This window comes from Erythrolamprus reginae, chromosome 5 (genome assembly GCF_031021105.1).
Source record: "Erythrolamprus reginae isolate rEryReg1 chromosome 5, rEryReg1.hap1, whole genome shotgun sequence".
Lineage (NCBI taxonomy): Eukaryota > Metazoa > Chordata > Lepidosauria > Squamata > Dipsadidae > Erythrolamprus > Erythrolamprus reginae.
The window spans coordinates 91,978,508-92,004,646 of record NC_091954.1 but is presented as its reverse complement, the minus strand read 5'-3'; the positions used below and the strand labels follow the sequence as shown (position 1 = coordinate 92,004,646).

The window sequence follows — 26,139 nt, the reverse complement described above, 5'->3', positions numbered from 1 at the left end:
TAGAGCGGTTTTGGTTTCCCACAGAAGGTTAAGCAAGTTAAACCAATAATTTTTTTGGTTTGTCAAACTGTAAAAAATTGACATAAGACACAAGTCAACTATTGTATACTGGTATTTGCAGGAATGCCGAACAACTGTTGAAAAATGACCCATCCAATTTACTTATTAAAAACACTACGGATTTACTCACTTTGGTCTTTTTTGCTGGCCTTGTTGTGGCCTTGGCATGGCTAGCGGATTAGGCCACAACAAGGACAAAATAGATCTATACTAGTCTCCCTTCATTTTCAAATTCAGCAAAAATATGTTATACACACACACACACACACACACACCTTCCCCAGGCATGCCCATGTTACACCAACACTCCGCAGTCTGCATTGGTTGCTGATCAATTTCCGGTCACAATTCAAATTGCTGGTTATGACCTATAAAGCCCTTCATGGCATCGGACCAGAATATCTCCGGGACCGCCTTCTGCCGCACGAATCCCAGCGACCGATTAGGTCCCACAGAGTTGGCCTTCTCCGGGTCCCGTCGGCTAAACAATGTCGGTTGGCGGGGCCCAGGGGAAGAGCCTTTTCTGTGGTGGCCCCAACTCTTTGGAACCAGCTCCCCCCGTAGATTAGAACTGCACCCACCTTCCTTGCCTTCCGTAAACTCCTTAAAACTCACCTCTGCCGTCAGGCATGGGGGAATTGAGGCATTCCCCTCCCCTCCCCCGGGCCTATACAATTTATGTATGGTATGTCTGTGTGTATGTCTGGTTTAATAATGGGCTTTTAAAATGTTTTAAAAATTTATTTGATTTGTTGTGAATTGTTCTATTGTATGTTGTGAGCCGCCCCGAGTCTACGGAGAGGGGCGGCATACAAATCTAATAAAATAAATAAATAAATAAATAAATAAATAAATAGATCAGGTCACCATCAAAGAATCAAGTTCTTTCTGGCATGCCTTTTTTCTTCCTCCATTAAAAAAACAGTTGCAGTATTGAAACTATGGCTAACATAACTTAAGGGAGAAAAAAGAAAGGCAGATGGCTTGCTTGTCAGTATTCACTTGTGCCATTAGCCAGCTGGCAAGCAATTCAGAGGAAAAAGGTGACAGCATGATCACATGTTCCTGAAGGATGGACGGAGAGACTCTAGGGAGGCAAAAACACGGAGAGGGAGGGACATACAGCTGTCGTGTTTTAAAAACCAATGAGGGAGGTTTGTATCTACCACCTGGTGCGTTAAGGTTGCTCTGAGAAGATACGTGAAGAAGGTTGACTCTGCAAGAGAAATGTTCAATCTCAGATTTAGAAACCTGGTTATTATATAAACATATTGTAGTGCCTACCTGGACTTCAGCAAAGCCTTTGATACGGTTCCACATAAAGAGCTGATAGATAAATTAGTGAAGATTGGACTTAATCCCTGGATAGTTCAATGGATTTGCAGCTGGCTGAAGCGTAGACATCAGAGAGTTATTGTTAATGGCGAGTATTCTGAGCAGAGTCAGGTTACAAGCGGTGTGCCACAAGGGTCTGTTCTGGGTCCTATTCTTTTTAATATATTTGTGAGTGACATAGGGAAAGGTTTGGTAGGGAAGGTTTGCCTATTTGCCGATGACTCTAAAGTGTGCAATAGGGTTGATATTCCTGGAGGCGTCTGTAATATGGTAAATGATTTAGCTTTACTAGATAAATGGTCTAAGCAATGGAAACTGCAGTTTAATGTTTCCAAATGTAAAATAATGCACTTGGGGAAAAGGAATCCTCAATCTGAGTATTGTATTGGCAGTTCTGTGTTGGCAAATACTTCAAAAGAAAAGGATTTAGGGGTAGTGATTTCTGACAGTCTCAAAATGGGTGAACAGTGCAGTCAGGCGGTAGGGAAAGCAAGTAGGATGCTTGGCTGCATAGCTAGAGGTATAACAAGCAGGAAGAGGGAGATTATGATCCCACTATATAGAGTGCTGGTGAGACCACATTTGGAATACTGTGTTCAGTTCTGGAGACTTCACCTAAAAAAAGATATTGACAAAATTGAACGGGTCCAAAGACGGGCTACAAGAATGGTGGAAGGTCTTAAGCATAAAACGTATCAGGAAAGACTTAATGAACTCAATCTGTATAGTCTGGAGGACAGAAGGAAAAGGGGGGACATGATCGAAACATTTAAATATATTAAAGGGTTAAATAAGGTCCAGGAGGGAAGTGTTTTTAATAGGAAAGTGAACACAAGAACAAGGGGACACAATCTGAAGTTAGTTGGGGGAAAGACCAAAAGCAACATGAGAAAATATTATTTTACTGAAAGAGTAGTAGATCCTTGGAACAAACTTCCAGCAGACGTGGTAGATAAATCCACAGTAACTGAATTTAAACATGCCTGGGATAAACATATATCCATCCTAAGATAAAATACAGAAAATCGTATAAGGGCAGACTAGATGGACCATGAGGTCTTTTTCTGCCGTCAGACTTCTATGTTTCTATGTTTCTATGTTTTCAATCGGGTATAATTTTTCCTCACGGCAAGGAAAACATAATGTGTTTGTAAAATTAATTTGGGGATGTAAGGTAAGGATTATTTTTCAGAAATGACTTAGTGTATAAAAGCATTCTTGGCAGTTAATCTTATGGCTAGGGAAAAAAAGCTGAATAATGTACACACAGACTATATTGATAATGTGTAATCAATGTGCAATTGATTAACATGGCCTTTGCAATTAAAATAGTCTAAATATAGATCTGAGAGCTTTTGGGGAAGAACCGTTTCTCTCAGGCCCTCTCAAGATGGAATGTGGGGCATTAAACATTTAGGCTGCCAACCTGCCTTCCATTGAGGACCTGTATACTGCACGAGTCAAAAAGAGGGCGGGGAAAATATTTACTGACCCCTCACATCCTAGACACAAATTGTTTCAACTCCTACCCTCAAAACGTCGCTACAGAGCACTGCACACCAAGACAACTAGACACAAGAACAGTTTTTTTCCGTACGTCATCACTCTACTAAACAAATAATTCCCTCAACACTCCCTTAGTAGAAACACTTTCTACTAAATCTGCATTTCTATTCTACTAGTTTTTCTCATCATTCCTATCACCCATTGTTGACCTATCACCTCCCATGTTGACTGTATGGCTGTAACTTGTTGCTTATAACCTAAAATTTTTATTAATATTGCTTCTTCATTGCTTATTTGACCCCTATGACAATCATTAAGTGTTGTACCACATGATTCTTGACAAATGTATATTTTATTTTATGTACGCTGAGAGCATATGCACCAAGACAAATTTATTTATTTATTGGATTTGTATGCCGCCCCTCTCCAGAGACTCGTGTGTGTCCAATTACACTTGGCCAATAAAAATTCTATTCTATTCTATTCTATTCTATTCTAAACATTTAAACTGTGTATAGAATTCACTTCAGTATCCTATTTAATTAAAGATTGGGTCAGTGCTCCCTTATATTCCTTAGGATAATTGCTTTCTAGGTTGAAGAGAGAAACTAAACTGACAAGCAAAGTGTAAGGGGCCCAGGCAAGCTAAGATGGGAATGAATGGTACATTAAGATATGCCAGCTTTACTGAAGGCAAATCATGTCAGACTAATCTCATTGATTTCTTTGACTATGTCACAAAGGTGTTGGATGAAGGTGGTGCCGTGGATATTGCCTATCTGGACTTCAGCAAAGCCTTTGATATGGTTCCACATAAAGAGCTGATAGATAGATAAATTAGTGAAGATTGGACTTAATCCCTAGATAGTTCAGTGGATTTGCAGATGGCTGAAGCGTAGACATCAGAGAGTTATTGTTAGTGGCGAGTATTCTAAGCAGAGACAGGTTACAAGCGGTGTGCCACAAGGGTCTGTTCTGGGTCCTATTCTTTTTAATATGTTTGTGAGTGACATGGGGGAAGGTTTGGTAGGGAAGGTTTGTCTATTTGCTGATGACTCTAAAGTGTGCAATAGGGTTGATATTCCTGGAGGGGGTCTGTAATATGGTAAATGATTTAGCTTTATTAGATAAATGGACAAAGCAATGGAAACTGCAGTTTAATGTTTCCAAATGTAAAATAATGCACTTGGGGAAAAGGAATCCTCAATCTGAGTATTGTATTGGCAGTTCTGTGTTAGCAAAAACTTCAGAAGAGAAGGATTTAGGGGTAGTGATTTCTGACAGTCTCAAAATGGGTGAGCAGTGTGGTCGGGCGGTAGGAAAAGCCAGAGGGTTAAAGGGATCCTGGTTGTATTTAAGGAGGAATAATAGTAATTGCTGTAATGTAGACCATAAATCACTAGTGATCTTTCCCCCTTCTTTTGTTTCTGCGCGACCGCCTTCTGCCGCATGAATCCCAGCGGCCGGTTAGGTCCCACAGAGTTGGTCTTCTCCGGGTCCCATCGACTAAACAATGTTGTCTGGTGGGACCCAGGGGAAGAGCCTTCTCTGTGGCAGCTCCGACCCTCTGGAATCAACTCCCCCCAGAGATTAGGACTGCCCCCACCCTCCTTGCCTTTCGTAAACTCCTTAATACCCACCTTTGTCGTCAGGCTTGGGGGAACTGAGACATCCCCCCCTTGCCTATGTAATTTTGTGCATGATATGACTGTGCATGATATTTTGTGCATGATATGACTGAGACATCCCCCCCTTGCCTATGTAATTTTGTGCATGATATGACTGTAATTTTGTGCATGATATGACCCCTTGTCTTACGAACAACTCGTGACACGAACCCGGGGTTCAGAAAAATTTTGCCTCTTCTTACGAACTTTTTTCAAGTTACAAACCGGCGTTCGTAGACTGCTGGGAAGCCGCGCGGCTGTTTTAAAAGGTGACAGCCGGGCGGCGGAGCTTCCCAGAAGCCTCCCGAACGCCGGTTCGTAACTAGAACAAAGTTCGTAAGAAGAGGCAAAATTTTTCTGAACCCCGGATTCGGTTCGGGAGGTTGCTGGGAAGCCCCCCAGCCTGGCTGTCACCTTTTAAAACAGCCGCGTGGCTTCCCAGCTGTCTCCGAACGCCGAACGCGGAAGTTCGGCTTTGGCGTTCGGCTTCGGGAGACAGCTGGGAAGCCGCGCGGCTGTTTTAAAAGGTCGCAGCCGGCCTGGGGGGGCTTCCCAGCACCCCCCCCGAACCCGGGTTCAGGGTTCGGGGGGTGCTGGGAAGCCCCCCAGGCCGGTTGCGACCTTTTAAAACAGCCGCGCGGCTTCCCAGCTGTCTCCCGAAGCCGAACACGGAAGTTCGGCTTTGGCGTTCGGCTTCGGCAGACAGCTGGGAAGCCGCGCGGCTGTTTTAAAAGGTCACAGCCGGCCTGGGGGGCTTCCCAGCACCCCCCCGAACCCGGGTTCGGTGTTCGGGGGAGTGCTGGGAAGCCCCCCAGGCCGGCTGTCACCTTTTAAAACAGCCGCGCGGCTTCCCAGCAGTCGCCGAAAGCCATTTTTTTGCGGGGGTTTTTTTGGTTGCACGGATTAATTGACTTTACATTGTTTCCTATGGGAAACAATGTTTTGTTTTACGAACCTTTCGGCTTACGAATCTCCTCCTTGCACCAATTAAGTTCGTATCATGAGGTATTACTGTATTGTTTTTATCACTGTTGTGAGCCGCCCCGAGTCTACGGAAAGGAGCGGCATACAAATCTAATAAATAATAATAATAATTTAACATTATTGTTTTCTACAGTGTTCTTTTTTCTTCTTTTTTCCTTCCTTCCTTTTGTATATTTATTTTTTCTTTTATTCAAGTAAAAATTCTATATAAGAATTCTATATGTCATTGCTTCCATTCTGAATGGATAGCTCCTCCCCAGTTTTGGAATGAAAAGAAAGAGAGCTCAAAGAAATATTATCTGAAAAATGTAGGAATAAGGAGAACTATGGATAGCCGGCTGCCAGTATGGCTGAGGTCAAATATGTTTTTTCACCTCCTTTTTCAATATTGCCTGGGCCAGCTAGATGTCATGCTTAATTTCCCCCAAGGTTTGGCATTACCAAAAATAACCTGTTACATCTTTAGACACTATTGTTATCCATGTTTTCTTCTTTCATCATGAACAATCAAGTCAATTTTTGGACTACAGTGTTCCCTCGGTTTTCGCGGGTTCGAACTTCACGAATAGCCTATACCACGGTTTTTCAAAAAATATTAATTAAAAAATACTTTGTGGGTTTTTTGCTGTATCACGTTTTTTCCCGCCCGATGACATACATCATCGCCAAACTAATAATTTTTGCAAATAAATAACAAAAAAATAATTATTGTTAATAAATAATTATGTTTATAAATATCAGGATCACTAAGTGTCTTATTCAATGGTGAGAACACATGCCCCACAAAAATCGAGGGAACACTGTATATGCACAGATTATAGTAAGTTTTTGTTTAAAGTGGATTTGAAACAAAATATTTTCCAAGATGATCTATTACCCACCCATCCAGCACACTATCAGTCTCATTTATTCTTGGGAGTCCAAATAGCCCAAATGGTGTTTTATGCCCATCATATAGTTTTCATATAGTCTGTATCTAAAAATGCATATACAGTGGTACCTCGGTACTCAAACGCTTTGGTTCTCGTACATTTCGGATAACGAACAAAATTTCCGGCAAAAATTTGCTTCGGTATCTGAACAAAAATTCGGATACCGAACAGCCAGAGAAAATTTTGTTCATTATTCGAAATGTTACCGCCGGGGGCTGCTGCAATTCCCGCAGCTTCAGGGGGCTCCTTTCCTCAATGCTTCCTCTTATTACCTGTAAGCAGCTGCAAACACTTTCTCCCTCCCGGTGGCTCCAGCAGCTTCCCTTCATTACGTGACATTCCTGACGTTGTTGCTCCTCGAAGGGAAGCCGTTGCAGCCGCTGGGAGGGAGAAAGTTTCCTCCCGCTTTTCCCAGGCGCCACTAAACATGTCTCGGAGAAATCGCTCCGCCTCAGGTCAGTGAGAGTCCTATTTCTCTCAGGGCTGTCATGGCGCTATTCCTGCTTTCCCCAATGGAGCTTGCCAAACATTTCGGGAAGAGATTACAATCGCTAGCGGAGGAAATCACGGGCCCGTTCTGCTAGGAGTTGTCTTCTTTCCCCAGGCCTTCTCTGACCTCCGGCTCTGTAGGAAGAGGATCCCCTCCCTCCAACCGTACCAAGGACCGGGCGAGAGCTGAGTGGTTGAGCGCGCGGGGCGGAGCTTTCCTCGGACTCCCGCTGGGAAACGTGAAGGGCGGACGGAACGGAACGGCGGTCTCTCACCAGGAGGGGAGGGGAGGCTGGGGAACGTCTGCCGGGAACTGCGCATTAACTAGGCACGCATTCTGAGCGGGGCTCCCCTTACTCGTAGAAAGATGCGAGCTGGTGCGTCAGAAGAACCTCGCAGGAGGAGGCCAAAAGCCAGCTCCCAAAATGTTTGCAGCTGCTTACAGGTAATAAGAGGAAGCAATGAGGAAAGGAGCCCCCCGAAGCTGCCGGAATTGCAGCAGCCCCCACCCTTCCTGCAGCTTGGAGTACCGAATTTATTTATCCCATTGGAAATAAAGAACATAGATTTAATTGGTTCCCAGCGAGTTAACGGGCTGGGAACCAATTAAATCCATTTCCATTATTTCCTATGGGATAAATAAATTCGGTACTCGACCAAATCGGTTCTCAACCACACTTCTGGAACGAATTGTGGTCGAGTACCGAGGTACCACTGTAGCAGGATATTGCCATGAGAAGGGTTGTGGGGTTTTTCTTGCAGACATAGAAGTTACCCTGAGGACCACCAAGGGAGTTTGAGGCCATGCAGCTCTGGGAAATATATGACTTCAGTTGCTATGCCTCTCTGAAACTCTTTCCAGTGGAAACTGAGGCATGAACAATATAATAATTTTTTTTGCACTTTGCCTTAAAATAGCAAGATTGGAATAGATTTCTAGTAAGAATTAAGAAAAATGTCTTAATGGCAAAAGCTGTAATAAATTAATAATGGAATATAGTGCATTGCAGATCCTATGCTTAGCAGTAGGTTAGACTAGGCGACCTCCAAGCTACTTTACAACACAGTGATTCTATATAAAATGAAGCTATTCATCTACATTATTAGAAGTCATTTCATCCATTCAGAAGCTTTCGCCTCCCTGCTTTCCCTTAGGAAATGTAATAATATACAAATTGCTTTAGTCATTGCACTAGAATGGCCGAGCCTGAAAGAATAATGGTGGAAACATTTAGAATGAAATTATATTTTTATTTTGTATTGATGTTGCCCCACCCCCCAATTTAATTCCTTTCTTTGAATGAATTTCATTAGATTGTTTTTCTTAATGATTCTCTGTGCATTGCCAACTCTTTTTACTTCCTTTGCAGAGTAACAGCCTTTGACATTAAGAAGAAAGTTTGTTACAATGAGTTACTGGAACTTGGACAAAAGAAATTGTCTTCAGTACTGCAGATATTTTTTGGTGGACAATAGTGTTTTTCATGGTAAGATGTATATTATCACTTTGGGTTTTTTGTTGTCTCCATTTACTTACTTCCATTTAAGTACATCTAAAATTACACTGTGGTGCCTCCTAAATCAATGGCTCTTATTTATTCTTATTAAGCCATACAAAAGCTGAATTTAGTTTTGAAATTGGATTACATGCTTACTCATTGGCTGCATTTTGTGTGAATTGTAATGGCAACCAACATAATGTATGTAATCTTTAGAAATCATTAAGCTATTTATTCAGGTTCCATTGTGTTGTGGTTGGCTCAGGCCCAGCTCCTGCCCCAAGGAATGTGGAGGTGGATGCAGGGGAAACATCAACATGTCATAGGCCTGTTTTATTGCCGACAGAGTCAGGTAGTGAAGTTTCCTCGGAGGAAGAAGAAGAAGGTGGGGGTGACTTGGAAGAGGGGAGTTTGGCAGACAGCCCAGGGGGAGATCAATCATCCTTATCATCCCTGGATTCTGAATAATAATGTATGACACATCCATGCATGCGTAGAGTGATGCATAGGAGACAACAACTGAAGGATTATTACAGGAGATAAATGAGGCCACCTGTGGTTGGGTGGGGCTGCTGTAATTAGTGCTACAGATAAAAGAGCAGCCTGCTGTTTTAGCCTCATGGCAGTTTATCTGATTCATTGTTTCGTCAAGATCGTGGTTTTGCTGTTCAAGATTGTGTGTGGACTTTCTGGACTTTAGAATTGGACTCAATTTCCCAGTTATTGGGTGAGCATTTGGATTGCATTTAACCTGTGCCTTGTGTGTACCAGAAAATCCCTTTGACACTTAAAAAGGGAGCTGTTTCTGTTTTTCTGTTGATAAAGACTTTGGGGTTTTCCTTCTATCGTGTGGTGTGTGTCTTTCTGGACTAATTACCCTGTAATTATGGGTGGTTGAGACACACTGGCAGAATACATTGTTGTCTTTTTTTGGTATAGGAGTGTTTACTGAAGTTTATCCGGTCAATTTCAAAGTGGTTTGCTTTGATATGCTCTTCTCAGTTAGGGCCCATGATAGAATGTATTAATTTCTTTGGTTTTTCACTACTGCAATTTTTATTGTCATTCTTCAGTAAAACAAAATAAAACACAATGGGATCAAAATGCATTTAAAAATACTTTTTCCAAGATAAAATAGAATGACAAATGTCATTCTATCTACTGCTAATAGTTCTGCTTATAGTTCTATATTACGACTGTTTAGAGGTTGCTTATAGTTCTATATTACGACTGTTCAGTTTGCTATTTTAGGATGCATCTATTATTTCACTTCTGGATTTTAAATAGTCATTTAATAATATAACATCTCTTTAGGATCATACTGGACATATTCTTTTGAAGTCAATAAAATGTGTAGTTAACCTGTTTGAGCAGTCTGCGAAAATCTATGGTTTGAGTCATACTTAAGGGTACACTACTCAAGATAGAAACATTCCTAATTTCTTTTTATATACCATTAATTTCAGTATAATGATAGATTGATTTTGACAGCAATGATGAGGAGGGGAGATTCTTTCCATACTATTTTAAAAATTCACGCACATCCCTTGATATACTGAGTAAAAAGACAAACAACAATCCTATTAAGCTAATGGGGTTATTGTAATTAAATGAATATAAGTCTAAATCAGGGGTCAGGAACCTTTTTGGCTAAGAGAGCCGTAAACGCCACATATTTTGAAATATAATTCCGCGAGAGCCGTACGTATCTCCCTTTCTCTCTTTCTTTCTCTCTCTCTTTCTCTCCCCCTCTCTTTGTCTCTTTCTATCTCTTTTTTCTCCCTCCCTCTATCTTTCTCTTTTTATCTCTCTCTTTCTCTCTCTCTCTTTCTCCCCCTTCTCTCTGAAGTGGGGAGGGCCGGGTTGGCACCAAGGGAGCTCGAGACGGGGTGCAAAAGCAAACTACTCTGCTGGCCCAGGCCCACATCGGAAGGAAGGAAGGAAGGAATGGTAAAAGGGGCGATCAAGAGAGGAATGGGTGAATGAATGGACGGAGGGTGGGAAGGAAGGAAGGAAAGAGGGAAGGGACAGGAACAGAGGAAGGGTGCAAAGAAAGCAAGGAAAGGTGTGAAAGGGGAGAGTAAGAGAAGAAGGAGTGAAAGAAGGGAATGAGGGAGGAAACAAGGGAGGAAGGAGAAGGAAAGCAAGAAATGGAGGGAGGGAAGGAAGGAAAGAAAGAAAGAAAGAAAGGGGGAAGGGACAGGAACAGAGAAAGGAAGCAAGGAAACTTATGAAAGGGGAGAGTAAGAGAGGAAGGACTGAAGGAAGGGAGGGGGGGAAGAAGGTAGGAAGGAGAAAGAAAAGAAGAAATAGAGGAAGGGAAGGTAAAAGAGAGAAAGAAAAAGAGCAAGAAAGAAAGCAAGAAAGAGAGAAAGAAAGAAAGAATGAAAGAGAAATAAAAATAGAGAGGGGGAATGAAAGAAATGGAAGGAGGGAAGGAAGGAGAGAAAGAAAGAGAAAGAAAGAAAGCAAGAGAAAGAAAAAAGAATGAAAGAGCAAGAGAGCAAGAGAGAAAGAGAAAGAGAGAAAGAAAGAAAGAAAGAAAGGCAACTTCAAAGAAAGGCTCACTGAGCATCTCTCACTCTCTCTCTCTTTCTATCCCTCTTTCTTTCTCTCTCTTCCTTTCTATCTCTCCTCTTCCTTTCTCTCTCCTCTCTCTCTCCCTCTCTTTCTACCCTCCTTTCTCTTCCTTCCTTCTCTCCCTCCCTCCCCTCCCTCCCTCCTTCCTTCCTCTCCATTTCTCTTTCCCTCCCTCTCTTTCCCTTTTCTTTCTTTTGGTCCACTTCTCTCTCTCTCCGCTTCTCCACTTGCCTCCCCCTCGCGCCTCGCCCTTCCCACCCGGCCACCCGCGCGCGCTTACCAGCAGCAGGAATTCAAGTAAGCCCAAAAGAAGCCATTGGCTCCGGGCGGCGTTCACGGCCCCCCCAAACCCCCAGCCCAGCTGGAGCTCCCTCTCGCCGCCGCCATCTCCCTGCGACTGTCTGCGGCCGCTGCAGCCCCCCCTCCCACCGGGCCACAAAGGACATTTGCCGCCGACGCCAGTGAAGCTTCAGCTGGGCGGGGCGCTGCCGGTACTTCCCTCCTGGGGCTCCCGCTCGCAGCTGTGTTGGGACATTACTAAAACAGGTGAGCAATAGTTAAAAAGATGAAACATTATCTTTGGGCCTTGGATTGAAATCCCCCCCCCCCCCCCAATTCATGTTTGAAGTTACATAAGAATATAAGAAGAGCCATGCTGAATCAGGCCAAAGCCCATCGAGTCCAGCATTCTGTGTCACACAATGGCCCACCAATTGTCCATAGGGATCTTGAGCAGAAAGAGAAGGCAAGACCCTCCCTTTCCCTTGACCCCCTAACAAATGGTTCTCAAGGGATCCTGCCTGCCTCAACCAACATAGAGGCGGCACATGGACATCCGTTTCAATAACCACCGATACACTTAGCATTCATGAATCTGTCTAATTCTGCCTTGAAGCTATCAAAGCTGACAGCTGCCACGACCTCTTCTGGAAGTGAATTCCATAAACCAACCACCCTCTGGGTGAAGAAATATTTCCCTTGATTTGTCCTCACTTTCTTACCTATGAGCTTTAGGGAGTGCCTCTTTTCCTAGTATTGTGTGATAGAGAAAATAATTTTTCTCTATCCACCTTTTCTATCCCATGCATGATTGAAAAGGTGGATAAGTTCAGTTCTCCGTACTGAAGGAGCGGGTCCAGCAGTCACATGGGTTGCTCATGTCCAATCCGGTGGAACTGAGCCTAGTATTAAAAAAGCTTGCCGGATCCGCCCCTTCTCCAGAATTCGCTCAGTTCGCATATCCTGCGGTTGTATTGTGATAGCTCGTTCAACATTCTAACACCTTCCCTTCGATCCTTTTCTTCAAAAGTAGTAAGATTTGTTTTATCATTATTATTTACTTGCACTAATAGCGCCAGCCGTTTGCGGCTCGGCTTTTTTCCTTTGGAGAAGTTGCGGTTTCGTTTTCCCCCGGCGGTTTTGCCGGTTACGATTCCTGCGGCCGCTTGTGGATTCTTCTAATCCTTTGGCCTGGAGGTCCTGGTGCAAGTATTAATCTATTGAATTATTGATTATTTATTGTATACAATATATTTAAGGGCTTAAGAAATACCTCCTGCGGAGTGAGACGCCTTCTAGTCTCCTGGACTTAGTCGATCGCTTCCCCTTTAAGAAATTTACGGAGCGATTTTTTCGGCGCGAAGGCCTTCGCGCCCTTTTTAAATCTAGGCCTCTCGTGTTGGCCTCCTGCCAGCCGCGTAGGCCTCAGTCCACCGCGTGGATCCCGGAGCGGGCCTTGGGGGTCCCAGGCTAAATTCTCCACCGGCTAAGCCTCCAACCAGAGTGCCTTGGTTTACTTAATTATAAAGTTTAGGGAGGCTGGCCCCGCTGGATTTGGGGGCACGAACTCTGGGTTTGCCCAGATTGTCCTCAAGTTTCAGCAGCTTCGAGGCCTCGAAGCAGGATCCATTCCTCTTGGGAAGTCCTTGAAATTCTTCTCCTTATTATTCAGTTATTGGCTCAGCCTTGTCTTCTGTTAATTGTCAGACTATGGCTACTTTTCCCAAGAGAGGCACAACTAAAGGTCCCAGAGAGGCCAGGCCTACAGGCGATGAGATTACTAGTATCCCCCAGGCCTCTTCCTCCTCTTCTCCAGGGGCCCGCCCCTCGACCAAGGTCACCAGGGCCGAGAAGAGAAGGGACCTAGCCCTACAAAAAATCCATGACAAATCAGCAAAACGTTTGAAAGTGCAGGCCCAAGTAATCAGTACTCAAGACCCCCCAGAGGCTTCTAGTCTTCCTCCTTCTGGGGTCCCTGTGTTATCTCTGGATGAGCCAAACCTAGACAGACCCCAACCTAACCTATGGGGCATAGGTCCAGAGGAACCAGATATTATTGAAGATTCCCCCCAGCCAGGATCCTCCCAGGCCTTTAGGGATTCTTCTGCCATTTCTGCTGATATTTCCAGCTTACCTCCTGAGTTCCAGTCTATTTTTGCTGTGTTGTCCAAAGCCATTGATGCCAAACTCTCCACCATCAATGAGCTTCCCTTACCTCTTCCTCCTTCTCGTTCCTCCCGCCCCTTGGGTTCTCCCCCAGCGGTCAGAGCTCCTATTCAGGATGATTCAGATTCCTCCCAGGATGAATATGAGGATATAGAGGATGATGAGGATCCTTTTCAAGGCTTATCAGATGATGAGGAATCCCAAATAAAGGTTCCCCCTCCAATTACTATTTTTCCTTCTCAATTATTCAAATCTCTCCTCCTCAAAGCTAGAATTTCTACGGGATTAGCGGCCCAGGAGAAACAAGCCTCCACTTCCACTGATCCCCCGGAGGAGAATTTACCTTACTTCACAGAGGAACAGGAGGATAACGAGGTAATTCCTATGCCTAAGTTGTTTAAAGATGCTTTACTCAAACAGTGGGAATTTCCAGCCTCTGGCCTTAATCCCTCCACCAAGGACAGAAAGTTGTACAAACTTTCCTCTTCCTATGAAGAGCTTCTATCCTTTCCCAAACCGGATGAACCTGTCAAGATTCTTCACTCGGCAGCGGCTGTGCCAGGCGAGGCGGAGGAAGTCCTCCGCCCAGAGGACAAGCGCATTGAGCAAATGCTCAAAAGAGGATTCACCGCTGATTCCTGGGCCACTAAAAGCTCTGCAGCGGCTTCCTTTTTCTCCAGAGCCATGCTGCTGTGGCTTCGCCAACTTCAACAGCATATTCCTCCCGATGACTTGAGAGGTCAACAAGACTTCAACAAGGTCTTTGCAGCTGCCCAGTACGTGGCTGATGCCACCTTGCAATCTACTAGATTTTCTGCTAAGTCTATTGCAGCTTCTACAACGGCAAGAAGACTCCTATGGATTCGCCCTTGGCAAGCGGGAGTTCGCCAAAAGTGGCAGTTATCCCAGGGTCCCTTAAAGCGCGACCTTCTCTTCGGTGATCTTCTGGATCCACTCCTCACGGAAACCACGGACAAGAAGAAAGTTTTGGGTCCAACCACAAAAAAGGCTACCAAAACGCAGTCCTTTCGTCGCCCAGGGCGCCAGCAAGATCAAGCGGCTTCCTACCAGAGATCTCCAGGTCAGTATTCCCCCCGCTTTCGTTCCCAAGGTAGGAACTCCAGGGGTAGAGGGTTTCGCTTCCAAAGGGGAGCTTCCTCTAACAGGGCTTCAAAAAAACCTAGATGGTAATCTTACCTCTATTCCCATAGGGGGTCGCCTAGCTCATTTCGCCTCTAATTGGCGTCTCACCTCCAAGGACCCTTGGGTCATTGACACTGTTCAAACAGGCCTTCTTTTAGAATTTATTTCTCCTCCCCCTAAACGTTTTATTTCCTGCCCTTCTCCCAGGTCATCCTCAGATTGTAACCGTATGGAGGAGGCCATTTCTCATCTATTGTCCATCAGAGCCATTCAACCGGTCCCTTCCGGTCAGAAGGGCCTAGGTTTTTACTCCATCCTATTTATGGTTCCAAAGTCCTCCGGAGGTTGGAGAGCTATTTTGGATTTAAAGAAACTAAATCTATTCATCAAATATAGGAAGTTTAAGATGCACTCCTTGTCTTCTATTTTGGCCGCCATTCACTCGGGAGATTTCATGGTCTCCTTAGACCTCACTGAGGCCTACCTTCACATTCCTATAGCCAAATGCCACAGAAAATTTTTACGTTTTTCCTTTCAAGGCAGGCATTTCCAGTATAGGGCGATGCCATTTGGCCTTTCCTCGGCCCCTCGGGTCTTTACAAAGCTCTTGGGGTCCCTGGCGGCCTATATCCGGGCGTCTCCCATCCACATTTTATGTTATCTTGATGATATTTTGATTCATGGGAACTCCCTAGAGAAAGTGAAAACAGACCTTTCTGTCACCATGTCAGTCCTTCAGGACCATGGATTTTCCATCAACTTTGATAAAAGCCACCTCCAACCTTCCACATCCATTTCTCACCTGGGATCCATTATTGATTCAGAATCCTCCCAGGTTTTTCTCTCTCCCGAGAGAAAACTCAGTATAGTGGAGTTAATTTCTAACATTTTATCTAATTCTTCAGTTTCCATAGTTACTCTATCTTCCCTTTTGGGGAAGATGGTGTCATGCATAGGCATCATTCCCTGGGCTCGCCTTCATGCTAGGGAACTCCAGTGGCTCCTGTTACCTTTTCAGAGATCAGGGCACAGCAACTCAAATCGACGCATTGTCATCCCACTGAGTGTTCGCAGATCCTTCAAGTGGTGGAAGTCTCCGGCCATGGACAGAGGATCCCCGTTCAGGTGCCCGGATCAATTTGTCATCACCACAGATGCCAGTCTATCGGGATGGGGCGCCCACGCCCAGGGGATGATAGCCCAGGGCACGTGGTCCCCGGAGGAAGCTTCCAGGCCAATCAATTGGCTAGAGTTAAGAGCCGTTTCCCTGGCTCTGAAGCATTTCTCTCCTCGCATTCCCAACCGGCACGTTCTCATTCTCACCGACAACATTGCCACGAAAAGCCATATTTGCAGACAGGGGGGCACGAGATCCAAAGCTCTCATGAGGGAGGCCCTCAAGTTGGGCCTTTGGGCGGAAAAACATCTCCAGTCGCTCCTAGCCGATCACATCTCGGGGAGTCTCAACGTCCAGGCGGATTGGCTATCCCGAGCAACGATAGACCCAGGAGAGTGGAACCTCCATCAAGACCTGTTCCATCAAATCACCCTCAGATTCGGCCTACCAATCCTGGATCTCTTCGCGACCAATGCGAACGCCCAACTCCCTCGCTTCTATTCCAGATTTCCATCCCCGGGAGCGGAAGCAATCAATGCCCTCCGGAGTCCATGGCCTCCAGGCCTACTCTACGCATTTCCTCCAATTCCAATCCTCCCGGACGTGATTCACAAGGTCCTCACCGAGAGGGCCCGAGTAATCTTAATCGCCCCTCACTGGCCCCGCCGGCCCTGGTTCGCGGATCTCCAACAGCTGTCCGTCCAGGACCCTTGGCGACTCCCCGTTTCGGGGGATATGCTGCGGCAGGGGGCCTCTTTCCATCCAGACCCGGAGTGGTTCCACCTCACCGCCTGGCTGTTATCAGGAGAGATTTAGAACTGCGTGGTCATGACCCCGATTCAGTGGAGGTCATTTTAAAGGCCAGAAGGGGTTCGACCAATCGAATCTACGACCACACGTGGTCCAAGTTTCACCAGTGGTGTCTACAGGAAGGTCTCTCCCCTCTGTGCATTCCCATACACAGAATAATTTCCTTCCTTATGCAAGGCTTCCATAAAGGACTTTCCACCAGCACCCTCCGGCGTCATCTGGCAGCCATTTCATCTGTCCTAGGGGGTCCCCGCAGACAGCCTCTCCGATCCTTCCCTGAAGTTCAGGAATTCCTCAAGGGCATAGCCAACCTCAGACCTTCCAAGGTCCACAGGTATCCATCCTGGGATTTGCCACGGGTTCTCCATTCCCTCACGCAGGCACCATACGAACCCCTAAAATCGGCGTCCCTCAGGTACCTATCCTTTAAGGTAGCATTCCTGGTGGCTATTACTTCTGCCCGACGCATTTCGGAGCTGGCTGCCCTCTCAATCAGGCAGGACCTTTGTCAATTCCATCAGGACAAGGTAGTCTTGCGACTGGACCCCACCTTCTTACCCAAGGTCAGTTCCATGTTCCACAGATCTCAGGATATTGTCCTACCTTCCTTCTGCCTCCAACGAGACCATCCCTTGGCAATTAGATGGCACACCCTGGATCTCACCAGAGCGCTGAGAATCTATATCCAACGCACAGGACCCTTTCGGAGGTCACAAGCACTTTTTGTAGCATATCATCCCAGAGTCATGGGGGCCAAAGTGTCTTCAACAGTAATAGGCCGTTGGATCAGAGGGACTATATCTAAGGCCTATGAGTCGGCCTCCCTCTCAGTTCCAAGGAACATCACAGCGCATTCCACCAGGAGCGCAGCCACCTCGGCCGCTTGGGCGACTCAAGCCCCGTTGGAGGAGGTCTGCAAAGCAGCCACTTGGGCCTCGCCAAATTCCTTCATCAGGCACTACAAGATTGATTCTTACGCTTCAGCGGACGCTGCCTTCGGCAGAAGGGTACTCCAATCCGTTATCTCACACGATAGCAAGCTAATCCCACCCTAGGGACCATCTATTGGGTATGTCCCATGTGACTGCTGGACCCGCTCCTTCAGTACGGAGAATAGGCGTTGATTGCTTACCTGAACGCCTCTTCTCGTACGGTGAGCGGGTACAGCAGTCACTTCCCGCCCTTGTATGTGTCTTCTTTACCTTTCTATATCTTTCTTCCTCTAACAATGAGAGTTGAACACTACAGAGCTTCACAACTGAGCCTAGTCTATGGATTCGCGAATTCTGGGGAAGGGGCGGATCCGGCAAGCTTTTTTAATACTAGGCTCAGTTCCACCGGATTGGACATGAGCAACCCATGTGACTGCTGTACCCGCTCACCGTACGAGAAGAGGCGTTCAGGTAAGCAATCAACGCCTATTTTGTTTTCCAATATCAGTTAAATTTATCATGAGATATGGTGCTAATTTGGTCCAGTTCGTGGAAACCATAGAAATCAGTGCTTAGTAGTCTTGATGGCTGCATGACTGCTGCTGTAAAACAAAATACTGGACTAGAAGCGAAAGGGGTTTAATCCAGCTGGGTATTGCTTATGTTCATAGGACTCTACAGCTCAACTTCTTGCAGGTCTTAATTTTGACTCTACATGCAGTTTTGGGCTGGAAGTTACTTTTGATGCTAAAAATGTCTGCTTTTGTTGCAGTTTAATTTCAGTGATTTTCTGATAGGTGTATAGTAAAACTAGAAATTAAAGTACTGTACTGCTCAAAAACTATGGATTCATTCAGAAATGCTGAAAAAAGCACAAATTTAAAGTACTACAACTTGAAGTTACAAGAGAGAAGCTTTATTCTTCCTGATACTAGATTTTGCATTATCCTTCCCCTGGAGTGGAGAGAGAAGGGGGATTGTGCAGTATCCTTCCCCTGGAGTGGAGAGATACAACCTAGATGAGATCACATACCAGCCAGGGATAGTGTCCTACATTATCCTGGCTATGTGAACTGAGTGAGGTCATATAGGTATAAGACGCCCGCTTGAGGTAGGCGGTTTGCTGCATACAGAGTTTCACTTTGAAAAATCTTCAAAGAAAAAGAAAAAAAAAGTTCCCTCTTGGAAAAAAGCACCTTTGGGACAACTATGACCTGAATGGCTAAGAATTTCCATAGACAATGGAGCTGATAGTATTGTCAGTGGAGAACAGATGCAATATGCTCTCATTCATTTGTGTCTCCACATTATATTAGTTGTGGTTTCAAAGAAAGCTGGTTTAGAGAAATCAGAAGAACTAGAGACAAGAGCACTATCAGAGCTGCCAAACCTGGCAATCCAGATAAGAAATACAAACCATGAGTACTAACATTATCTTCATTGTAAAGTCACAGTAACTGAATCTTGCAAGACTGAAAGCATTTATCATCGCCTTAACTTTAACTTTCCAGAAAAATTTCTGAGATGCTTCCTATACCTTTTTTCTTCTGTAGGCTAAGATACAAAGCTTGTCTATATTGTAGTGCTTCTTTTTTATCTGCTAAAGTAATTCCCAGAGACCATTACAAGCACTTTAATGCTCTTCATTTCTCCCTCATAATTACTGCAGAACTTGACTTCATTCTGTTTTCCTGTGCAAGTGGTTTGCTGATGGCTTTTGGCAGTGATAGTTGAAACTTACACCGAGTGGCATGGCAGCTCGTGGTTTCTGAATAAAATATACAGTGGTCCCTCGAGTTTCGCGATCTCGATCTTCGCGAAACGCTATATCGCGAGTTTTCAACCCGGAAGTAAACTCCACCATCTGCGCATGCGTGCCCTTCCACGCATGCGTAGATGGTGGAGTTTCCCCGCCGGGCAGAGGCTTCCCTGGGTCTTCCCCCTCTTGCCCCGGTAAGGCGCGAGCAACGGCGTGGGCGGGTGGGCGGCACACGCGCGGGGAAACCCCAGGGCCGCTTCTCAGCTGAGAAGCGGCCCCAGCAACAGCGCGGGGGGCGGGCGGCACGCGCGCGCGGGGGGAAACCCCAGGGCTGCTTCTCAGCTGAGAAGCGGCCCCAGCAACAGCGTGGGGGGGGCGGGCGGCACGCGCGCGCGCGGGGAAACCCCAGGGCCGCTTCTCAGCTGAGAAGCGGCCCCAGCAACAGCGCGGGGGGGCGGGCGGCACGCGCGCGCGCGGGGAAACCCCAGGGCCGCTTCTCAGCTGAGAAGCGGCCCCAGCAACAGCGTGGGGGGGCGGGCGGCACGCGCGCGCGCGGGGAAACCCCAGGGCCGCTTCTCAGCTGAGAAGCGGCCCCAGCAACAGCGCGGGGGGCGGGCGGCACGCGCGCGCGCGCGGGGAAACCCCAGGGCCGCTTCTCAGCTGAGAAGCGGCCCCAGCAACAGCGCGGGGGGGGGGCGGGCGGCACGCGCGCGCGCGCGGGAAACCCCAGGGCCGCTTCTCAGCTGAGAAGCGGCCCCAGCAACAGCGCGGGGGGCGGGCGGCACGCGCGCGCGCGGGGAAACCCCAGGGCCGCTTCTCAGCTGAGAAGCGGCCCCAGCAACAGCGCGGGGGGGCGGGCGGCACGCGCGCGCGCGGGGAAACCCCAGGGCCGCTTCTCAGCTGAGAAGCGGCCCCAGCAACAGCGCGGGGGGGGGGGCGGGCGGCACGCGCGCGGACAAGCAGCAGCAGCGAGGCGGCGGGGAAACCCAATCTTCGGCTCCTCGCTGCTGCGGTGGAAATAAAAACACCATCTGCGCATGCGCAGATGGTGTTTTTACTTCCGCACCCCTACTTCGCGACAAATCGATCATCGCGAGGGGTCCTGGAACGGAACCCTCGCGATGATCGAGGGACCACTGTAATTCAATGGGCTCACACAATGTGATTCATGGATTTAACTTAGTGTATGTTATAAATCTAGTCTATTCTGGTGTATTCATTTAAGCAAACTATGGTTTAGATTCTATGTGAACCACCAATTTATTTACACAAATTGACTTTGTTTTAAATTTGTGTCTCATTTTGATGTATAGAAATGTCTTTGGCAAACAGTATATATATTTGCCATAGAATTTTATTCAAACCAATTACCGTATTTTTCAGAGTATAAGACACATCCTTTCCTTCCTAAAAGAGGCTGATAATTTGGGTGGGCCTTATACTCTGAATGTAGCTTCCCCCCCCCCCAGCCCTAACTAGCTGCTAACGATCTTTCCAGCTCTTGCCTTGCAGGCTCTTTCATTGTTTCTTTCTGCAAGGAATGTTTTCCAAGCCCCTAAATCTTTGCAGTGGTTTTTTCATTGCTCTAACTTGCTCAGAATAGGTTTTTTTCCAGCCCTAACCAAGTGCTAACGATGTTCCCGGTCCTTACCGGCAAGCTCTTTCTTTGTTACTCTCTGTAAAGAATGTTTTCCAAGCCCTGTTTTTTGCAGGGTTTTTTTCATTGCTTTACTTGCTCTAAATGTTTTTTTCTAGTCCTAACCAGGTGCTAACAACATTCCCAGCTCTTACTGGCTTGCAAGCTCTTTCATTGTTACTCTCTCCAATAAATTTCTTTTAAAGCCCTAAGCAGGGGATAAAATATGTGCTGAAACTGACCAGACTAAGGATGCTAGCCAGATGAATATCTGGTAAGCAGATTCTTTTCCCTATCTTCCTCCCCCAAAACTAAGGGGTGTCTTATACTCCGGTGCATCTTATACTCTGAAAAATACAGTAAATGTTACATATTTTCATATCTTCTGTTGCTGACTTGATCCAATGATGTGACCTAGAGAAATTTGGATCCCCGAGCTTGTGCTCTCTAGATGTTGGGAATGCAGTAGGTATGTCGTTAGTCTAACACATATGGAACATATTAAATTGACAAAAAATCTGCTTCAATCATTATTTTTATATGAATGTAAGTACTTGCTTGGTTGTTATTAACAATAATAGTTGTTGTGTTTCCTTTGGGTTAAAAGGATAGGTTATTTAATTTTTTGCTTATTATTCTGCAGCAGAAATCTAATTTCATATTAATTTTGATATGAATATAAAAAGGAGCAAAAAACTAATATCCATAGCTGAAGCTAAAATTACAATTAGTATGTATTAATTCCAATTCTTATCATCTTGGAAGCATAATATTCACAAGGTTGATGGCAGAAGTAGAGGAGACTGCAGATATTAATGATTAGCATCTCATTTTTTATTACATGAGAGTAAAATATGGAAAGCTTCTGAAGCAACGAAGGTGGATTAAGAGGATTAAAAGAAATTGAGTGGCCTGCCAACTAACTGAAAATCTGGACATTTTCTATATACGAACCTAATTGGTTCCCGGGGGAGGTTTGTAAGGCGAAAGGTTCGTAAGGCGAAACATTGTTTCCCATAGGAAACAATGAAAAATGAACGTGCAACAAAAAAGCCCCCGCAAAAAACCGGCGCCGTCCGGCTGTTTCAATTGAAACAGCCGGGCGCTTCTCAGCGTTCTCCCAATGCCGAACCCGGAAATTCAGCAAAAGTTCAGGTTTGGGTGGCCGCCGAGAAGCCCCGCCGCCCGGCTGTCACTTTTTGAAACAGCTGGGGGGCTTCTCGGCGGCCTCCCGAATGCCGAACCCGGAAGTTCGGGTTTGGTGTTCGAGTTCAGGAGGACCCTGGGAAGCCCCCCGGCTGTTTCAAAAAGCGACAGCCGGGCGGCGGGGGCGGGTTCGTAAGACGGAAAACGTTCGTAAGAAGAAGCAAAAAATATCCGAACCCTGGGTTCGTATCTGGGGATGTTCGTATGGCGAGGGGTTCGTATCTTGAGGTACCACTGTATTCAAAACATTGTTGCTGCTCTAATGAGAGGTTGCTGTGTTTGTATGTGGAGAAATAAGAAGAAAATAAGAAAATTAAAAGTTTGGGGTTTTTCTCACAGTAAGTTAATAAGGACATGTCCTCTCATTATAGATAACACATGGATTTAAATAATAGGAAGGCAGATTCCAACTCAAGGTTAAAAAAAGAATTAACAGCAAGAGCAGTTTGAGAATGGATGCAATAAACCAGAGAAGCAATGAGTTCCCCTTCACTGAGTAGTTTCACCTAGAGGTTAGACACCCATCTGACTGAGAGGCTTTAATTTGAATTCCTTAGAAAAAGATGGAAAAATGATCCAAATACTTCAGTGATAGGATTCTTTAATTCTACTAAGAATGACTTCTCAATGGTATAGTTAGAAAGTCGTGTGTGTGTGTGTGTGTATACATACATACATTCGTGGCACCGGACCAGGTTATCTCAGGGCCCCCCTTCTGCTGCACAAATTCCAGCGACCAGTTAGGTCCCACAGAGTGGGTCTTCTCCGGGTCCCGTCAACTAAACAATGCCGCTTGGCGGGACCCAGGGGAAGAGCCTTCTCTATGGCGGCCCCGGCCCTCTGGAACCAACTCCCCCCAGAGATTAGAACTGCCCCCACCCTCCTTGCCTTTCGTAAGCTGCTTAAAACCCACCTCTGCTGCCAGGCTTGGGGGAATTGAGATACTCTTTCCCCCTAGGCCTTTACAATTTTATGCATGGTGTGTCTACGTATGTTTGGTTTTATAATAAGGGTTTTTAACTGTTTTAGTATTGGATTGTTATTATATGCTGTTTCATTGCTGTTGCTAGCCGCCCCGAGTCTGTGGAGAGGGGTGGCATACAAATCCAATAAATAAAATAAATAAATAAAAATACATACATACATACATACATACATACATACATACATACATACATACATACATACAGTTAGAAAGTCTTGAAAACTGTTATCATTGGGAGGGATTACTTTCCTCCCAATTACAATGTTATTCTCTAAAATTAATTTTTTTAGTCCACAACCTTCTAAAGAGATAGTGTATCATAGAATTCTATAGGGATTTGAAATGTGTGTGTATATATCACTATCTCTTTAGAAGGTTGTGGACTAAAAAAAATTAATTGTAATTGGGAGGAAAGTAATCCCTCCCAATGATAACAGTTTTCAAGACTTTCTAACCATATGTATGTATGTATGTATGTATGTATGTATGTATGTATGTACGTACGTACGTACGTACATACATACAGGGGTGGGCAGCAAGCAGGACAGGGTGGAATGCAGTTCTACTGGTGGAAATGAAGCTCCAGCTGATCGGCGGCTGTCACTTCCTGGATTACTGGTCTCGACTCCGCTCTCCTTTTTTTCCCTGTTGCTGCTGCTGCTGCATCTGGGCTCCTTGCTTTTTTCCCTCTTTCTTTCCTACTGGCTTTAGATGAGCTTCCTTCTCTCCTGCCCGGTCCCCTGCAGCCTCCCGCGGCTACCTCCCGCCTGAAGTGCAAGCAGAAGGTGTGGGTGGAAGTGGCGCTGGCAGCATTTATGCTTCCGGCAGCACCCGTTTGTCTAGCTATCTAGCCTGAAGTGGGGAGGGCGACCCAGGAAGGAGAGTGCAGGAAACGCGAAGCAAATTGTCACCCCAGCGAGCAACACTGGCAAGGTTGTAAGTCAAGGACTTAACATTTCACTTGAACTATGATGATCGTTCAAGCCACTCCCCTTGGTCACATGGCTGGCAAGCCACTCCGACCCAGTCATGACCATTAAGCCACACCCACAATGTGGCAGTAAAATTTTTGGCTGCCCATTACTGTGTGTGTGTGACTGACGTATAATGTATGGGAACTCACATTTAACTTTTCGGTTCCCTGCTGAAGAGTAGCTAGTTGCAAATCCCCTCTGTACCAGAATATGTTAATCAATTTTAAAATCTGCTAATTGGCCACAGAGAACTCTTCCACTAATCTTAATCGTGTAACAGAAATACAGTATCCAGCTCCCTGCTATGAAAAGGCTTCTGGGCAACAATTTCACGGGCCCAGAATGTCTGGCAATTGCTAAGTTGCAGATGGCTGATCTGTTTGTCTGAATATTAATTTATTTAGAACAATAGATTTAGAACCTAATAATTAATAACATTTTGAATTGCAACTTAATTTGTTTTTATGAGGCTAATGATGCTTGGTTGATTCTTTTTCTGTTACATGAGATCCACCCTAACATTAAGTGGAAAGAGGACATGGTTTTTTCAGACAGCTAAATTTGTTTTATTGATTCTGGGATTTTTGGGTGGGTGGGAGGGGGAGCAGGGCTGGAAACATAATTGTTTACCATTTATTTGAAATGCGCTGAACTTTTTTGATTGACAAATAAATGTTATAAAAATAGTCCTGAATTCACTTTGCTGAAAATGCTTTTCCTTTTTAGATCCCTTCCTTGGATGTATCAATATTGAGTGAACGGAGCAATATTAGGATCCTGTCATATTAAATCAATCATGCTCAGGCATGCCAACTGCTGTTTTTCTGGTTATTAGAATTGACTACAGTATATCACTGTTCAGGTTGTCTTCAACCTATGACTATACAGTGATACCTTGTCTTACAAACTTAATTGGTTCCAGGATGAGGTGCTTAAGGTGAAAAGTTTGTAAGGTGAAACAATGGTTCCCATAGGAATCAATGGAAAAGCGATTAATGCGTGCAAGGCCAAAATTCACCCCTTTTGCCAGCCGAAGCGCCCGTTTTTGCACTGCTGGGATTCCCCTGAGACTTCCCTCCATGGGAAACCCCACCTCTGGACTTCTGTGTTTTTGCGATGCTGCAGGGGAATCCCAGCATTGCAAAAATGAGCACTTTGCTGGCAATGGAAGTCCAGAGGTGGGGTTTCCCAGCGAAGGGAGCATCAGTGAAATTGCAGCATCGCAAAAACACCAAAGTTCTCGAAACCCCACCTCCGGACCTCTGTGTTTTTGCGATGCTGCGATTTCACTGATGATCCCTTCGCTGGGAAACCCCATCCCAGTGGTGGCGGTGGGTTTGTAAGATGAAAATAGTTTGTAAGAAGAGGCAAAAAAAATCTTAAACCCCGGGTTTGTATCTCGAAAAGTTTGTATGATGAGGCGTTTGTAAGATGAGGTATCACTGTAGTTTATTTAGTTATTTATTTATTTTATTTATTTATTTTGTCCAATACAAATTGAAAGTTAAGGAGAATAAAAACGTGTAGTAGTAAATATCAGGGAAGGGATAGAAGAAGAGATATGAGAATAGAATACATCAATGAAGAGTAGAGGAAGGATATATGGATGGGAGAAAAGATATATAAAATATAGGAGAGACAATTGGACAGGGGACGGAAGGCACACTAGTGCACTTATGCTTGCCCCTTACTGACCTCTAAGGAATCTAGAGAAGTCAACCGTGGAAAGTCTAAGGGAAAAATGTTGGGGGTTGGGGGTTGACACCACGGAGTCTGGTAATGAATTCCATGCTTCACCAACTCGATTGCTAAAGTCATATTTTTTACAGTCAAGTTTGGAGCGGCTGGGGAATTCTGGGAGTTGAAGCCCAGATATCTTCAAGTTGCCAAGGTTGGGAAACACTGCTCTAGGCATCCTGAGCTTTGTGCTTCTTTTACCCCTTGCAGAAAGATGATGCTCTCAAGGTTCCAGGTAAATCCGAACTAAATTAGAATCCGAGTCAAAGTACTCCTCAAAGTTCCAATTTATTTCCAGAGCCATCCTGACACCTACACAGGGAAACCTGGTTCTGAGTTTCCC

General features: G+C 45.4%; 1 protein-coding gene across 5 annotated transcripts in view; it reads left to right on the top strand.

Annotated features, from left to right (window-relative positions):
• PLCH1 (phospholipase C eta 1) overlaps nt 1-26,139 on the top strand; it is a 196,950-nt gene that overhangs the window by 22,786 nt on the left and 148,025 nt on the right. For all 5 annotated transcript variants that reach the window (XM_070753486.1, XM_070753489.1, XM_070753488.1 and 2 more), the window contains exon 2: nt 8,344-8,460. In XM_070753486.1, the coding sequence (XP_070609587.1) occupies nt 8,382-8,460 (79 nt within the window). In that variant the 5' untranslated portion in view covers nt 8,344-8,381. The remainder of the gene's footprint in view (nt 1-8,343; nt 8,461-26,139) is intronic.